General features: G+C 38.6%; 1 protein-coding gene across 4 annotated transcripts in view; it reads right to left on the bottom strand.

The window, feature by feature from the left end:
- Positions 1-19,002, bottom strand: part of trpv1 (transient receptor potential cation channel, subfamily V, member 1) — a 28,115-nt gene that overhangs the window by 8,226 nt on the left and 887 nt on the right. For 2 of the 4 annotated variants that reach the window (XR_005129479.1, XM_017714862.2), the window contains exons 2-12: positions 15,117-15,327; positions 11,375-11,532; positions 9,303-9,455; positions 7,482-7,619; positions 6,235-6,527; positions 3,150-3,326; positions 2,427-2,582; positions 1,954-2,046; positions 1,787-1,857; positions 373-538; positions 154-220 (exon numbers count right to left, since the gene is read on the bottom strand). Coding sequence is in view for 3 of the 4 variants with exons in the window: in XM_017714862.2 (XP_017570351.1) it covers positions 154-220; positions 373-538; positions 1,787-1,857; positions 1,954-2,046; positions 2,427-2,582; positions 3,150-3,326; positions 6,235-6,527; positions 7,482-7,619; positions 9,303-9,455; positions 11,375-11,532; positions 15,117-15,301 (1,657 nt within the window). In the remaining variant the exon portion in view is untranslated. Of the gene's footprint in view, positions 1-153; positions 221-372; positions 539-1,786; positions 1,858-1,953; positions 2,047-2,426; positions 2,583-3,149; positions 3,327-6,234; positions 6,528-7,481; positions 7,620-9,302; positions 9,456-11,374; positions 11,533-13,019; positions 13,078-15,116; positions 15,328-15,546; positions 15,707-19,002 lie in introns of those variants that run through there. The other 2 variants (XM_017714863.2, XM_017714864.2) reach the window with 2 other exon arrangements.

Raw genomic sequence — 19,002 nt, 5'->3', positions numbered from 1 at the left:
CTGTGGAACAGAGCAGTAAGCCACGTGTTGCCAACCCCTCGATTAGCTGTTTTATGCTAACAAAACTTTTGCAAGGTGGTAAAAGAACGCAAGATGTTCCCAAACCTTTGATAGTCAGCACAGGCCTAAATACAGCATTCTAGTGAAAAGTACCTGCTGAAAACCCAAAGAGAAAGACAAAGTAGACTAAGAGGAAGCGCAGGACGTCACCAAGTATCATCTGAGGGAGAAACAGAACAAAAAGGTTAGACATATAGGTGTAAAATCAGAGTCAAATGCAGAGAGATGGAAATAGCTTGTCATAGCAAATCTTCACCACTTGGAGGCAGAGTAACAACAAGAGAAAACATAGTGGCAGCACGCCCTCATTACCCTCTGGATCATAACGCTGTAGATGCCCATGTGCTGGGATCCTCTGGAGAAGTAGAGAAGATTGATCCAGCTCAGGGCCAGACAGACAACCAGAAAAGCCAGATATTCCTTCTTCTTACATACATACAGTCCAACACAGAGCAGGAAGAACACTGCCTGAAAGAAACTACAGCACCAGCAGACAAATACATCATGTTGACAGCTTATTAGAAACACCTACAATCGGAGAGACCACCCTTAATTTATTTAATTTACAGTCAAAACAGCCAGAAATGACAAATTATTCATTTTTCATGAACAGATATAAAATTAATTATTAAAAGACAAAAATGGGACTGGGAGGGATAATGGGACTCCTAAAAACTGTGCAAGACCTTGGAAGACCATCAAAATCGTCAACATCAGATAAAAAGTACTTTTATTAATGAGAGATTAAACTGCTCTCTGCTAAAGATCTGAAAAAAATCCAAAGGTGTTTGTCTGTTACTAGCTGTTACTAAGTAAAGGAAATAAAGACTTCTCTTTAATTAAGACTTCAAATGCATTAAATAAAAACAAGATTTGAAAAACAAAAGAAAACAATTTGCTAATCAATCAAAGAAGCTGCTGGTGTCCTCAGAACAATGGACTGAGCACCTCAGAGTCCAGACCTCAGCATTATTGAATGTGTTTGGGATTATTTGGATTACAAGGAGAAAATACAACCAACTTCTAAGGCTGAACTTTATTTTTAGCTATAAAATAGTTAAAGTTGGCCACACTGAAAAGTAAAAAAACGTTATACGATGTAGTAGCTAATTGGCTGTTTTGACAACAAATTAAACAAATGAAAGGTGGTCTCCAACTTTTGCACAGTACTATATTTCATATCTACATATTGCCATTTTATTAGAAGCACCTCCCATTTAGGTGGCAGTCTGTACACTACAATGACTGCAGCACTTTTTGCATGGTTAAGTGGTTCTGTTGTTCACATTATGTAGCCCATCTGCTGCTGCACAGTTTATCAGCCACCCTCCATCCCACCCATCAATGGGAAGGGACCACCAGAGGACCACCACTGACCTGATATTACTTTGGTGGTTCACCATTCTCAGCACAGCAGTGATATCATGGTAATAAAATGGTAGTGTGTAGGGGTTTTTAATAGCGATGCACAGACATAGAATTTCTGGGCCAATAATGATTCTCTAACTTATCATTTAGCAAACGACCAGATGCTGGGACTCTCTGTGGAAAAGAGGATCCTAATATTAATATCAGTGTTACATAATACTGGTACATGTTGTATTTAAATGAGCTCTGTTATTGCTGTCTGTTCTCATATAGGGACTACTGCTTACATACCGTTTGGTGGCAGTTTTATATACAATATGAATGCAATTCAAAACCAGCAGAAAGTGAGAGAACTCACAAAAGCAGGTCAGAATAACCATCTATCAGCAGTGTTTGCAGTCTGGGAGGTTTTCTCTTCATGTCCATCAGCTACAAAAACAGATTTCAGATACAGAGTGTTAAAATTGCTAATCCTGTGATTAATGAACATTTCCATATTGGAGCTAAGGAAAAAGTGACACATACCCCTTTAATGAAGAAATATATCGATGCAACAAGTACGATGACCCCACCTGCCAAGCACAGGTAGTCTTTGGTAGCCTCCAATGGAAAAATGTGCTAGATTCACAAACAAAATATAAATGAGCTGATATGAAGACATGATGACACATTGACAACATGTTTGCACTGGTTATATATTATGTACTACATAAATCTTGATACTTTGTTTCATATTATTGCACATTAGATAAATGGATAAAATCAGCACATTTTCAATGTACATTCAACTTAATATCTATTAAATTCAACTGAACTCTAAATTGAACATAACAGATTAAATCTAACCATAAACCTAACCTTAAGCCTAACCCTAGTGCTGTTGAGTTTCACCATATTGCTTGCTAATAATTTGTCTATTATAGATAATCTAAAGAACTGGCATTTATTGCTGATGAGAGAAAGAAACCACAACTAGGACAATTCAGACATGAGCTCACCTTATCGTGTGTATGGTAATGACAAAGAGTTGTGAAGATGCTGAGGTATATGAGGTAACAGATAAAATTAAATAAGAATATCCGACAGGCAAATCTGTTCCATTTGTCTTCCAGCAGGTTATTGAGAGGTTCAATCTGGAGCATCTCAAGACGATTCTAAAAACAGACCACACACACCATCAGCTTCTCAGAACACCTTTTGGCTGTTATTAATTCATTTATAATTATTGGTTAACATGTTAAATCATCCATGATATTCTTAATTTAAGTCTGCTACTATACATTAAGGTCACTTTACTCTCACTGGTCAATTTATGAGAAACACCTGATTTACATGAAGTAGAGTGCAATCTACTAATTGTACTTCAGATTGCAGTTGGCAATTAAACACATATACATGGTGAGAGGAAAGTTTTTGGGTGCCTTTGTTTTGGCTATTTAATATATTTTAGTGCATATCTCCACTTCAAATGCACACATATAAACTCTTTTGAATGGGTTCTTACAAATATAAACATTAAATATGAAACGTGTGCATAAGCAGATCTAAGCACTGTCTTATATGATTTAAACATGTTACAGTGGAGCTGTAAGGAAGGTAGAGCTCATAAAGTGACCAGTAAGTACAAGGTGTTTACAATAAAGTGGATTGAGACTGTAGATACAAGCAGTTACTGGCAAATTAGATGACGAACGCTTAATCTAATATTCATTAGCTCTTACAGGCATCTCTGTGCCATACACGACTATCTCAAGGACAGAGTTGTTGTCATAAGTGTCGATGGAGTCCAAGTCGTAGAGGGAGGCATAAACAGGTCCGTACGCCCATTCTGTGAACTTTCGGGACAGGTGCCTGCACTGTTCCTGCTGGAACTCACGATGCAGGATGTGTTCAAACAGCTGTTGGAACAAAGGGAATCTGATTTATTATTGTAATTTTGAAATATAGTTGAATAGACTACATAATAATGTACTGCAAATGAATAACTTAATTTAAGTAATTGGGAGAATTCCTAGTGAGACTGTACTGTTTGGGTCAGGTTACAAACATATGGATCATTCTAATAAATTTGTAAAAAAAAAGTAAAAAAGTAAAAGGAAAATCCATAAAAAAACATAAAAAGCAAGTATTCAGATCTTAAGTATTCAAGGATTATGTGATGATCTATTTGAACCCAAGGCACTGACAGAGTAAGAAGCTAAATATACACAAAATCATCTCCATAAGGTATGCTCTTTGAAAGGTGTCCCAAAATCTAATACTTATATTTCTACTTGAAATCAATACTTTATTTTGTAAATTGATTTTCTATATTGATCTTTTTGATTTATTTTAAAAGTGAATTTATCATGAGTTTCTTTTTTTAAATAAAAACGTTTTTTTTAAGTGCTGTCCCACATTTTTATGTCCCTATTGAAACACAAAGAATTTTAGTCCATAAGTGGAGCCTTATTTTAGCCACACCCCTGCATTTTAGAGCAGGAAGTGAGACTGCATCCCTGACCCTCATGGCCTCATGGTGAACCGTTAAATCACTATCGTTTTGAAGTAAATGTGTCCCAAACTCTGAAAATCTGTGTAGAACGGTCACCAACGAAACACACACTTTCTGCAAGTGAAAATTTTTTTTTGTGTTTTAATGAAAAATATAATGATTTTATGTTTGTACAGCTGTTGAAAGTTGTGTTTGCTAGACATTTACTGGCTATTGTTTTTCAGTTCTTGTCAAAACGAGCTAACACTGTCACTACCGAAAATTCTTTAACACTACTGAGAATTTACCAAATGTTTCAGTAAAGCTATGATTGTTTTGGTAGTAACAAAACAAAATGCTCAATCATTTCTTTTAATAAAATAAACATAATTAAAACATAGGGTCACTCAAAGCAAAAGGATTGTACTCAAAGGATTGTACTGAAGTCCAAAATGGTTTTGATTCAAATCAGTACAATGATCCTTATAAACTCCTCACAAACATGAGAACGCATAGAAAAACTGTAAAAGTTAAAACCAAGTGTACATTTGTAATATTTTAAGGGTTAAATTGGTGGTACCCTCCTCAAGTGGTACAGCCCTGGATTGCTGCCTGTAACCAGTCAATTAATGAGTCAGAAAGAGAGTGTTAGCCTTTTTATAGTGAACTCTGACTCTGTATTTTCTCATCTGTAAAGCACTTTGAATGACAACAATGTATAAAAGGTACTATATAAACAAACATGCCTTGCCTATTTAAATTCAGTGCAATGCTATAAATCTGGTGTGACTGACACAATAGGCAGCTGTGCATTACTTTTTAATGTCACAATTTCTAAAGAAAAAAAGTAAAAGAAAAACAATAAAATAACAATAAACTCTCCTTAAAGGGAAACTCAAAATTTTGACATAATTAAATGGTTGAGATGTGAACAAAGTTATTCAGAGTAGTTTGGTGTGAAATGCTTTGTTCTAGAGAAAGTTGCCGAGTGAAAATTGTTCAGTGTTGGTGATAGGAACCAGACATCTGAGGAGTTCAATGTCTCTCACAGCTCCCTCACAGAACATTATTACATGAACTGGTAAGATATGATGCCTGATGTCTGACACGTTGTTTCTGATTTTTATGAAGGTATGTGCAGGGTGTTGTAAGGTAAAGTAGTCCCCAAAGAAAACTTATTTTTTCAGATTTATTACTATTTTACCATCAACAACATGTTATATAGAGCTCAAATGTTCACTGCTGGTTTTGGATAGTAAATAAAATATTTGTATTGTAGACATGGTGACCCCTGGTTCCTATCACCACCACTGTAAAGAAATCAGAGTCTGTAAGTTTCTCTACAATGAACCATTTTACATCAGACCACTCTGATTGACTCTGTTTACATTTTAATGACTGAATTATTCTAAAATATTGATGGAATTCCCCTTTAAATTCTCCATTATAAAATTTCTCCTCTTCTGCTTTCTCTTTCTCTGATTTCTCTTCTTGTTTCAATTGACATGAGGAATAATTACATAAGAAAGACTGTTCAAGATGTACACTAGAAATCTAAAAGGGTTCAAATGTTTTTTTCCAGGCCCACACCAACCACTGTGTAACTAACAGCATCGGGAGCATATTTTAATTCTTAAATGTTGAAGCTATTAGTTAAAGTACAGGCTATCATATACAACCACAGCAGAATAGTCTGAGGATATATCTTTAGTTTACAGTCTGCCTCCAAGAACATACAGCTCTGAGTATAAAAGGGAAGAGGGATGGTGGAAATTTCAAAAGTGCAGTTTTTAAAACAAGCATAGACGACAAGGCTACCACAGACACTGAAGGTACTATTTTCGACTTTTTTTTTTACCATTAGGGAAAAAGCATCACTTGACTTGAATGAATAAGCCATCTGAAATCAGGAACCACCAAAATAAAGGGAACGTAATTATGCAATGTCTGACTAAAACAAACCACTGGTCTCAACCCAGTCCTAGATCCCCCAGTCAGCTAGGTCTCATGCTCTACTCCAGCACCCAACACAACTGAACTAAGGACACTGAATCAGCTCCCCCCGTGACCCAGAAGGATAAGCGGCTTAGAATATGTGTGTGTGTACCTAATGTCCATTTGTAGGTAATGTCTGACTTTTGCCCAGCACTATAGTTGATCACTTTTATTTATATAGCGCCTTTCCCATGCTCAAGGACACTTTACAATCAAAGAACATCAACACATTAAACAAAAGGCAATACAGGTAAACATTAAAGTATAACGGAACAACGACAACACACAAACATTTACTTTTGATAGATTAATTTCTGCACTATTTATTGTACTCTTACCCCAATCTTTCCTGTCTTTGCAGCGAGCTTGATGGGAGTAAGCCGCTGATTGTTTTCAAAGTCCTCCAGCTTCTTCTGGTTTGGATTCATGTGAGCGTCTGTGATAAGGATGTAGTCATACATGGAGGTGACAAAGTCTGTGTTCTCAGGGCTGTTATCGGCCACCATCACAAGAGCATGAAGCACAGTGTTGCCCTGAGAATCGCTCTCCCTCACATCTGCTTTGTTGTTCATCAGCATGTCCACTATCTCCTTCTGATTGGTACAGGCAGCCAAAGACAGAGGAAGCTCCCCTGTGGAAAAGGGTTGGACTCATGGATTGAACGTTCATATGTTGTGTATTACTACTTAAGAAAAAAAAAACATGTTCTAGAGCGAGTAGGGCTGTTTAGCACAGTGTTAATTTCTTGATGAGGGGAAAACAAATCGAAACATAAGAATGCCTGGACTTTTGATCTACACTGATCTGTTCTGTCAAGACTTGTGAAGGTGACAATCTATTAACGGGGACTATTTTTCCAGTTTGGTGCATGTATTCAACACCTTGAACAGCTTTTATAGCTAAATAATGCTGCTTATACAGCAAGATAAAGGAAAAAATTCAACTGAAGTCACACTTCAAGGGCAACATTTAATGGTGTATCATGCCACCTGTTGCATGCAGGGCAATGCTCGTACATTCAAACAATGGTCATCAGTCAGTCAGTCAGTCAGTAACTGGGTATTTTTTAGTATCTGTCAAAATCAAAATTCTCCCAAATTCTCCCTGAATAAAAATGTCACAGAAATGTTTAAAAGAGAGGTACTGAGTATATACAGATTTTAACAAAGCCTTGGAATCCAATGGCAAAAGTAATGGAACAGTTTAAACTATAGACATGATCCCCATATCAGACAATTCAGCAGGCCCAGCCAAAACTACTTTATGTGACATCATCGAGCTGACGTCAGCATCAGTGAGTAATTTAGCTCAGAAAATCACCCCAAATCCTGCTATTATTGCTCTCTTTTTTGGCCTTCATATTCCAACAAAGGGTTAAGACAGTGCTATGATTCACACATCACACAATTCTGGGGAGAGTTGGACAAGTTCACAACACAAAAAAAGAAAACTGTACCAATCACCATCTTCTCTATAATTAATTGTCTTTTTCATCTTTGTTGTAATAGAGATGGAAAGAACATCAAACAGGACAGTGAGTAAAATACAATTAACAGAGGAAGTCAGCATCCAGCACTGGACTTACCAAAGTAAAAACATGTTCCATCACGAGGCTGAAAGAAGCTCCCGCAGGCCTTTGCATGGACATTAGCCCCTTTCTGAACGAGTAACTCAGCAAAGCGCTTACTCCTCCTCTCAATGGCTACATGTAGAGCTGTCTGCCCTGCAACAGTCCCACATAAACACTGTTGTAAATGTCTCCTGTAAGAATTAAGGGATGGTTTTGCAAATACTTCTTGAACTTTAACTGCCTTTCATGATATTAGGGAAATCTTGCGTTCTGAAAATGTCAGAGCATTGTTTGCTTTCCACTGTTAGCTCTGAATTAAAATGTAAAAATATTTTAAAATACCCTTATACGCATACACCTTAGCTACTTTCTATTCAATATGAAGTTAAGTTGCCACAATCCAGCAAAGAAAACAGGCTCATTTGGAAAAGCTAGATGTGCCCAAACCTTTGACGGACAGTGTAGTCCTAAGCTAAATTATGAAGCAAGTAGTCATATGATTACACAATTAGTACTCCACTGAGATTTCAAGCTTCATTAATATTCAGAAAAGTATGGTAGTATGATTGGTGTGATAGCTACAGACTCATTGTGTCATCCTCACATAGCTAGCATTAAATATTCAGCTATATTTACTTGATTTTTTAAGTAAACACAACCTCTGCAGCAAACTATTAAAAAAAATTACATTGGAGCCAAAGCTACTGTACAGTTACTTTATGATCAAAAAGTACTAAGTAACACCCTCTTTGATATCACAGATATCGGCAGATATCACAGCTTGCAAATACTTTTTGAAGCCAGCTAGGAGTCTTGCTGTTCTTATTTTAGGAATGTTCACCCACTCGTCCTTGCACTCGTCCTTTCTGTGATATTCCTGAACTGTCTTGTATGCATAATGAAGATCTACCCACAGATTTTCGATATTCATATTAGAGGTCTGTGACGGCCTTTCCACAAGCTTCAGCTTCCATTTCTTAAAGTAGTTCATGGTGGATTTTGAGGTATGTTTTGGATCATTGTCCTGCAGTAGAAGCCAGCCTCTTTTCAACTGACTGACAGTGCCACATTTGCTTCCACAATTTGCTGATATTTTGTGGAATTAATATTTCCACACAACCTCAAAGCAACATAGATCCACTCCTGTGCTTAACAGTTGGCCCGGTGTTCTTATCATCAAATGCTGCTCCCTTTCTCCAAATATACCTTCGGTATTTCTGACCAAAGAGTTTAATTTTTTACTTCATCAGTCCACAGCACTTGTTTCCAAAATGCATCTGGTTTATCTAGATGTTGTTTTGCATACTTTTTTGCAGATCACGTTTGTGCAAGCAAGGCTGCAGAGAATGGTGACCCAACACTCTTGTGTCAGCTAAGCCTTTCTGTGCGGCCATATGGGGTTTTCATTTCTTTTTATAGCTCTCACCTGCTTTGTAGCTATTTATTAGCTTCAGATCCTCAATCAGCTGCTTAGAAAATCCCATGTTTTACAGAGTTAGCTCAAGGTTTGAAAAAATTAGAAAACAGCTAATAATTCCTAATGAGAGTTCTTGGTCTGCCTGACCAGTCATAACAAGTCAATTAAGGCCTAAGTTTGGATGGAGGGGTGGCAACTTTTGCACATGCCATAAGTACTCTTTAATTTTTTCTATTTTTTAGGTTAATCAAATACAAACCATGCATTCACATTTGCCATATTTTTATTTTTAATAGTTTCCCACAGAGCTTGTGTTTAATTCTTTTTACTTCAAAAATTGCCAAAATATAACTGACAGTATGCTACAAATGCACCAGATAGAGATTAGATTAAAAAATATTCCTTTAAAGTATTCTTACCTCTGTAATAGCAGTCTGTATATGCTGCATTCACTAGCTCCTCCAAATGGCCCATTTTCTCAGCAATGTCCAGCAAGTGCTCCACTGTTTCATTCTCTCCATTTTTCAGGTTTAACAGAGCCTTCAGCAGAGCTGTCTTACCATTGGGTCGATCTAAGAGTTACAATGTCAAAGTGAATCAGTGAGGAAAGAGAGGAAAAGATTTATCAACACTTCAAAAATGATCTGGATGTCTGCATGAATGGCTTCTAAAATGTGACCTGATCTTCATTTATGTCATAAGAATAAATAAAGATTTCACAGTATCATATCTTTACAAAAAAGTGAATATATTTGGACCATTCTACCAAATAAGTTTAAACTGTGGTCCTACAGTAAAAAAAAAAACTGAAAAAACAGCCAAGCGTTCAGATCTTAGATATTTACAAGGATTATGTTAGTCTATTTAAACCCAAGGCCTTAATTTATAGGGTATTTTGTGTGCTTTTTAGAGCAGGAGACTGCATCCCTGTTACTCAAGGCCACGTGATCAATAGTTAGATCACATAATTTTGAAGCAAATGTGTCCCAAACTCTGAAAATCAGTGTGTACCTTTAAGAATTGTAACTACAATTGCAACTGTTCCAAGCTGTGTTTTTACTAGTCATGTAGTGGCAACGGTTTTTGAGTTCTGCTTAAAATGAGCTCAAATTGTCACTACCGATACAGTCATAACACTACTAAAACTTTACCAAATGTTTTAGTGGTGCTGTGATTGTTTTGGTAATGACAACATGGAATGTTCAGTCATTTTCATAAATAAAATAAATATAATTAAAGTACAGGGTAACTCTGAGCTAAATTATTTTAGTCTGGAGTCCAATCAGTTTAAAGTCTTAAATGTTTGGAACTCATTTGAGCAGAACGATCCATATATGAGAAAGTTAAAAATGGAAAAGTATGTGAACCTCTAAGATACTAAATGGCATCAAGTGTGTTCAGGCTTATTGATTTATTTGGCTGAGGTTATGGCCTATTGAGGTTCCAAAACTTACTGTATTTAAGGACTCGCTTGCCACTTGTTTTTCTAACACCAGTTTTAAAATGCCCTCATCACCATTTCCATTCCCCCTTGAGGGAATCCCAGACATCATCTTAAGGGCCTTTCCATCACTTTTAACAGCATAAGTGAAGTTTATTTAATGATCACTTGGAAGGGCGAGGAATTTATTGAACATAAGCGTCAACTTTGGCTAAAAATCACTGCAACTTGGCCCAGTTCCCTTTTCAAACCCATAAAAAATGGTGGACAAAGTTAAGCCATAGCAATAAAATATGTTAAAATGCTTAATATTTTGAAACCACAACATTGTATTTACTGTGCTTATACTGCTAATACAACTTCATAACTTTACTCTGCTAGCTTGCTAGTTAGCAAGCTAAAGGCTATATAGCTAGCAATAACATAAAAGCTGCTTTAGCTATCTTAATTTTGAACTCTTTATTTTGCTAGATGTCTTTTCTATGTCTTGATTTTTGGAATCAAGGTTATTGTGTGGAATCAACTCTTGGAACTGACTCCATCGTTTCCTGTCACTTAAAATCACTTGGCAACTGAGTCAACGTCAAAATTTCTGGAATCTAACAGCCCTGTTCTTCAGTGTCCCCCCTAGTCCATCATTTTTTTCCACCACTGATACTCGTAGCTTAAACAGTTCAATAAAGATGTGGTGGTACACTGAAAAAGATGGAATTGAATTTACATGATTCAAATGTGTCAGTCAGTCGGACATCAGGACAATACTTGCCAAAAATTACTAAACTGAAAGCCTGAAATTGTGTTGACACGTTCAAATCATGTAGATTTAATGTATCAATGCATATACTGTGTTGTAGATTACTTTTATTAACTAACACATTTTTGGAGCTATTCATTGCAGATATCTGAACTCCAAAGGGTTCACAGATTTTGTGCATATGTCTATACAAATGGAAGCAATGTAACTACTTACTACAGCATCTTTACATTTGTTGCTTTTATTAGTATGGTCCATTGTGTAGACAGAGTAGACAGTTAAAAAGGCACCCTTACATGTGGTGTCTGTGAGTTTTTTGTTCGTCTTGCGCAGGTACTCGTGCAGGCCCTCTAGCTTAGATACATCACCGCTGGACACAGCCTCAAACAGCCTCTTAATGTCAAACCTGTCTTTCTCCTTTTGGGAAGGGTCATTTTCTATCCCTCGTATTTTTCTGCAGGAAACAAAGAAACAAACATTAAAAATAAGTGTAAACAGGAAGCAAATGGCTAATTCCAAATGATGTCCCAAAAGAGCAAACAAGTGTTAAAATATATAAAATATATTTTATGCACTGTTGCAGCATTACATCCCTCAGCCTCATCGTTTTGACAGAATTTACAATTTTATATCTTATTCATTTCTTCGGTCATCAATGTTTTTTCATCATAATGTCCAGCATGCATTATACAAACACCTAACACACCCATTGGTCTGCACTCTGGAGCCATAGAAACATTCAGTGGAGTGACCAATCACGCTTCTCTATCTCTAAGTCTGATGGATGAGTTTGGGTTTGGTGAATGCCAGGAGAAAGTTAACTGCCTGACTGCATTGTGCCAACTGTAAAGTTTGGTGGAGAAGGGATAATGCTTTGGGGTTGTTTTCAGGGATTGGCCTAGGTCCCTTAGTTCCAGTGAAGGGAAATCTTAATACTTCAGCAGACCAAAACACTTTGGACAGTATGCTTCCAACTTTGTGTGAACAGTTTGGGGAAGAACCTTTTGTGTTCCAGCATGACTGAGCCCCAGTGCACAAAGCAAGGTCCATAAAGGCCTGGCTGAGTGAGTTTGGTGTAAAAGACCTTGACTGGCCCACAGAGCCCTGACCTCAACCCTATCAAACACCTTTGGGATGAACTACATCGGAGATTGCGAGCCAGGCCCTCTCATCCAATATTAGCGTCTGACCTCACAAATGCTCTTCTGAATGGAAGAGCAAAAATTCCCCCACACACTCCAAACTCTTGTAGAAAGCTTACCAGGAGAGTGGAACCTGTTAGAGCTGCAAGGGGGACCAACTCCATATTAATGTCTATGGATTAAGAATGGGATGATCATAAAACCCCCTGTGGGTGTAATGCGTAGGTGTCCCTGTACTTTTGTCCATGTAGTGTAAACCAAAAATTAGTTAATGGTAACCAGCAGTGCGGCCTGTGGCGGCGGTGTGACTGAGCCTAGCAGACCAGGCGTGTTTTAAGCACAGCTTATAATATCAAATAAATACAGTAATGATTATCCAACGTGGCACAGTTACATTTTATATCACGAGCTCCAGCTCTTTGTGTTTTCGTCATCCAGCGAGCCGGCGTCTCCTACTGCAGTCCGATGACGCATTACTAAGTCGTGGCCATGACTTAATCATCTCATTCCCACGCCTTAGTAAATCGTGGCCACGCAGCGAGGAAACATGAGGAGGAATGAACCGTTTATTGTGTGAATTAGGTGGAAGAACTGCGCGAGGGAGACCGGACGGTCAAAGTCTGTCCGTGAGAGCGCGGCGAGGCCCAGTCGTGCCAAAGCTAACAGCTACACAGCGGCAACAGGTAATGACGGCCTGCGTTTAGCGCTGCTTATTATTTAGCTTGTAAGACAGAACCGCACTGTGTGTAAGTTAATCACGAACGCTGCTCTTGTTGTGGATCATGTTTAGTGTACTGACCCAGTTGGTTGTGTCATTTTCCTTCACTTCTCCTCCATTTGCCGCGTGTTTAGTGAAGGGTTTCCGTTATTATTTACTCTGATACCAGTGCACTGCGTTCAGCTCGCGCATCGCGAGGTGGCTTACTGTTGCTATGGATACGCCCACCTGATTTACAACTCATAAGGACCGACATGTAAGGGAGAAGACCTGGCCCAGGTGGAGGAGCGTAAGTAATGCCGCGCTCTTGTTCACGAGTGATGGGAAGAGGGGTCGTGAGAATGAGGTCGCCGTGCCAGCGTTCCAGCAATTTGTCCCACCCATCGAGCGCTCCCAATGAGCATGCGCACATCACGTTTCAAACGTTTCACGTTCGTGGTGAACTCTGTGGTGAACTGTAGTGGTGAAGAAGGAGGGGAGTCATAAGGTTGAGATCTCTGTTTACCGCTCAGCCTGCATCTCCACCTCAAAAATGATGGTTCTTTAATAAAGAAAACGGTTCTATATGGAACCATGAACACTCAAAGAACCCTTTGCATGATTAAAGGGTTCTATGCATCGTGAAAAGGCTCTTCGGGTTGATGGAGAGTCTGCTGTAGATGGTTCTCTATAGAACCTTATTGAAGGGGGTTCTTGTCTTATAACATCAGAACAATAGCAGAACCGTTTTTGATGCTATATAGCTAGAACCCAAAGAAGCCAAACTGAGGCCGTATATCTAGATAGCCAGCTAACGTTGCCTTGCTAACTGTAGTATTTAGCTTCTCCTTCTTGTTCAGCAAATCTTTCCTGTCCTTTGAGTAACCCATTCTCTCCACTGCAACGATAACTTGAAGAATTACTAAAGTTGTACAGCTGCAAAGAAGTAATGTGAGTTTTCAAACTTCTTTCTGTGTTCACCAGCTAACAAGAAACACTTTCATTAACAAGAGACCCCCCCCCCCCCCCCCAAACACACACACACACACACACACACACACACACACACACACATCCACCAAACTGCAATTACAGTTTTTCGAAATCATCTATCGCCTTCAAGATACGTCAGAAAGGTCTTTGATTCTGGTTAAGAATGCAAACTAACTTGTACAATGATATTTTGTTGGTCAGAAAAATTCTAGCTAATGTTAGCTAGCTCTAGCCAGCTTGTCATGAAATTGAGAATTAATAAAAAAAAAAATAATAATTGCACATTGGCGCATATTTCCCTTTCCAAACCCGAAAGAAATTGCAAGCAAAGGTGTTTATAAGCCATAGTCCACAATTCCCTTCAAGGGATTCCCAGACATCATTTTATGGGCTGTTTCATTACTGCATTAGTATAAGTGAAGTTAATTAAATTAGCTGTTGGATGGGTGAGGAATAGAGTAAACATAAGTGTCAACATTGGCATCAGATCTTTCCCAAAAATCATTGCAACTTGGCACAGTTGTCTTTTCAAAACCCAGAAAAAAATGGTGGACCAAGCTCTTTATAATCCACAGTAATAAAGTATTTTAAATGCTTAATATTGCTGTGGGTAGCAAACCACTTTGTTTTACATGACGGCTAATGCAACTTCATTACTTTACTCTGCTAGCTTGCTAAAGGCTGCACAGTTAGCAACAAAAAACATATATTCATAAAAACAAAGGCTCTATCCAGTAGTTGTAAACCAAAAGTTTACAGCCAGACCAAGCAGAATTTCAGAGAACAGTTTGTAGTTTTTTGTACGGTCGCATGTACTCGTGTAGTGCGCATGGCAAGCCGTTTAGCTCACTCAGTCTAAACAGACGAGAGTGAGTGCATTTCCATGAAAAGAAACGTTGTTCACTGGAGCTGGGAGTTGATCCAAAAAGAATTCATGCCTCGATTCTAGCCATTCTGGGATTGAGAGTCGACTCCAAAACTTTGGACTCGATTCCACTCAGACACATTCAAGTTTGGAGACATTGAACATGAGATATTCTGCTGTCATTGTCTAGATGGCCTTTCTGAAAACTACATCCTTCCACAACTTACTCTTCGATACTTCAGCTGTACTTTAGATTAAGTGGAAAATAAAGTAAAATGTACAGAAAAATTGGCTTACAGTAAAAAAATGTGCTAGTGCCAGAGACATTCTCTATTACTCACTTATCGAAGTTCAAATTAAATCTGACTTGGCAGGTGATCTCCCCATGGTCCTCTAGGAAGTCAGTGTCCATTGGCCCCCTGGCCCTCTCTGGACAGCCCTTCCCATATGCCTTCCTCGCCGCTTTGGCCTTTGCCCTCTCCTCATCTGTGCTGTCATCTGCCTCCAAAGAGAAGGGTCTGCTCATTGTCTGTCCTTTTCAGCGTCACAGCTCTGAAAAAGGTGGACGCATTAATGTTAATGACAGGAGTTATTGTGAATATTAGAGATATAAATATTAACATTAACGGTAGCAAAGTATGTCACAACAGCTCAGCTCTTTCTGTGAGATAAGGCCAAATGGTAAATTGTAATTTGGGATTTTTTTCCCCTAACCACATTAATACACTCATATACATTAACTAATAAAGCCACTTTATTAGAAACACCTACTTTGTACTTCCACTTTCTGGCCACTTTATGAGTCCATCTACATCATGGTGTACATATCTCCCTCTATTAGCTTGGCAGAGCTACAAGAAAGGGCTTTCTAATCATTTGGCCAATATCCGATCCTTGATGCTTGATGAATGCTTGATGAATATGGGCCATTCTATCAAAATAAATTAGATTTATTTAAACCCAAGGCATTAATGGAGGCAGTAATAAGCTAAATATGTGGATCATTATCGATCATTTGTTAGAGCTGAAAACTTAATCGCTGGACGTAAGACTAAAACATTTTGCCATATGCATATATAAATACTAATTTTGTGTGTTTTATTCCATTTTGTCGCTACCGAAACAATCATAACACTACTGAAACTTTACCAAATGTTTTGGTAGTGACAGTTTTAGCTAATTTTGAGCAGAACTCAAAACTAGCACAGATTTGAACAGTTTTAAACAGAACATCATAACATTTTTCATTAAAATATGTGTTTCGGTGGCGCGGTGGGTAGCGCTGTCGCCTCACAGCAAGGGCCTGGGTTTGATTCCCCGCTCGGGGGCAACCAGGGTCCTTTCTATGTGGAGTTTGCATGTTCTCCCTGTGTCTGCGTGGCTTTCCTCCGGGTTCCTCCCACAGTCCAGAGACGTGCAGTCAGGCTAATTGGACATGCTAAATTGCCCCTAGGTGTGTGTGTGTGTGTGTGTGTGTGTGTGTGTGTGTGTGTGTGTGTGTGTGTGTGAATGTGTATGTCTGTCTGTCTGCCCTGCGATGGACTGGCAACCTGTCCAGGGTGTATCCTGCCTTCTGCCCGATGACCACTGGGATAGGCTCCAGCACCCCCCACGACCCTGAGGGAGAAGCAGCTTAGAAAATGTGTGTGTATGTTGTGTGTGTTTCGATAGTGACAGTTCTTAATGTTCCACTCTGATTTTCAGGCTTTGGGACACATTTACTTCAAAACTGTGGGATCTAACTGCTCATTGTGTGGCCGCAAGGGACAGGGACACAGTCTCACTTTCTGTTCTAAAATGAAAGGGTGTGGCTAAAATAAAGCTCCGCCTATGGACTAAAACTCTATGTTTCGGTAGTGACATGTAAATGTGGCACAGTATTTTTCAAATAAAGATTTTTTTTATCAAACATATGATAATCTAAATGTTTAAACTTCACTTTGGCCACATGGTGAAATAAATTTTTAAAGAAACAAACAAAACAACAAACAACAAAAAAAGTGCTGAAAATTTTAAAATGTTGAAATTTACAAGTTAGGGTTTGGGAGACCTGTTTACCCTCAGCTAATGCTCTGAATACAGTTAATGAAGATCTTGCTAATGAGCTGAATCAGGTATGTTTAATGAGGCACTGGGCTGAAGTCTTTCGCCCACAAGGACCGGAGCCTGGCACGTGCTATAAATGATGATTTTGTATATATTTAGTTTATTATTATCTCAGTTAATGGCTTTGAAGTGTCCCAAAGTCTGACAATTGGTTTCACCTCTGGCTTTGAACCAATTTATGCAGAATCATCCATATACGTCAAAGAAGGTTATAGAGTTTGAAGCTCTAATGTTATTTTTTAAAAGGGGAAACATCACTTCATTGTGGCAGACCATATATTGGCATGAGTTCACCAACTTCAGTGAACAAAAAGAGCTATTTAGAATTGAAGAGCGATGGTTGATGGCTTAAAGATCACAAAGTCATGACCGTTAAAGGCCCTCATTGAGAAAGGGTTGAGCTTGAGAAAACAAGCCCTGATCATAACAGCTTTTGTGCTCATTTCAAAATCGACCATGAGTATAGCCACGGGCATTAATGTGCTCTGTCTTGTGATGGGTTTTTAAATCCAACCCAACCACAAAATACTAGTTCCTGTTGACATCTTCAGACCACTGAATTTGCCCTCAATGAGACAGACCGTTCTCAAGATGCATGCACCCTCGTCATGCAACATCATGATGTGATTTTATCTGGCTAAATGCTTTTCCCTGGCTCGCCAATTGGATTAGTTTATTGATCGTGATCGTATTCTGCACTGCTTCTTCGTCCAGTGTCTTTTAGTATGATAAATGCCAATGTGAAAGAGGAAGACATCCCGTGATGGAAACTCTGAGGCGGGAAGCAGATGAGAAAAAAGAGAAGTCTCACTGCTGTATTAAAAAATGTATTTCAGCTCAGAAATCTCAAATTGTATTTGTATACTGCTGCCCTAGCAACTGCTAGCACATTACCAGTCTAGATATAGACTTTGACTGACCACTAACTGCAGTAACACTCACGTGGTGGTGGCATGTTAGTGCTTCTAGCAGTGCTGCTGGAGTTTTTAAACACATCAGTGTCACTGCTGGACTGAGAACAGCCCAAGAACCAAAAATATCTGGCCAACAGTGTCCTATGGGCAGCGTTCTGTGACCACTGATGAAGCACTAGAGGATGACCAACACAAACTGTGCAGCAACAGATGAGCTACTATCTCTAACTTTACATCTACTCCTAAGGTGGACCAACAAGATAGGAGTGTCTAATATAGTGGGCAATAAAGTGGCATGAGTGGATCAGACACAGCAATGCTCCTGGGTTTTTTAAACACTGTGTCCACTCACTGTCCAGTCTATCAGACATTCCTTATTTGTCCACCTTGTAGATGTAAAATCAAAGATGTAAATATAAAATTACCCACCATGCAAATAATACCTGCTCTGCGATGGTCCTGTGGGGGTCCTGACCATTGAAGAACGGGGTGAAAGGGGGCCAATAAAGTATGCAGAGAAACAGATGGACAGTCTGTAATTGTAGAACTACAAAGTGCTCATATATGGTAGGTGAAGTCAACGAAAAACTCCATTTAGGAACCTTTATTGGTGTGACTGCTAACATATGCTAGAAACTCATGAACAGTTGCTAGCATTAGCATATGTTCTAGCTACAGGGAGAGTGGTCAGACAGATTGGTGTAAGCACTAGCAGAACTTTGTTAACTGAATTATTAATGCCTCTTTATGCTGGTGTTACATGATTCTCCCCTCAGGCAGAATCCATATTTAGTCTCAAGGGCATTTTATCTCCTTCTTGTAGTGAAAAAAGTAACCTTTACAAGGGCAAATCAAAGCCACACCTAAATCAGCATGATAGCATCATAATGTATGTACAGCCTGTACAGATCCATATTATGTGCACAGTCTGTACAGATGTTTGGATGTTTTGCATTTGCTATTTTAGTATTTATGTGATGCTGATTATGTGCTAAAGGATGCCTGCATATGTTATTAACTCCATTTGGGTAAGTGAGCTAAAGGCTGAGGTAAGGATGCAGGCATTCTAACAAAGTTACTGCATTTACTACACTTAGGCCTATTATCAATAGCAGTGACTCAGGCTTTTAGCTGTTGCTAGAACATAAGATTGTCTTTATGGCTGATTTTTGGTAGGTTTAAAACAACATCACTTTATTTAAGTGAA

Source organism: Pygocentrus nattereri, chromosome 23 (assembly GCF_015220715.1).
Source record: "Pygocentrus nattereri isolate fPygNat1 chromosome 23, fPygNat1.pri, whole genome shotgun sequence".
In the NCBI taxonomy this organism is placed as follows: domain Eukaryota; kingdom Metazoa; phylum Chordata; class Actinopteri; order Characiformes; family Serrasalmidae; genus Pygocentrus; species Pygocentrus nattereri.
This window is presented reverse-complemented; position numbering and strand designations above follow the sequence as displayed.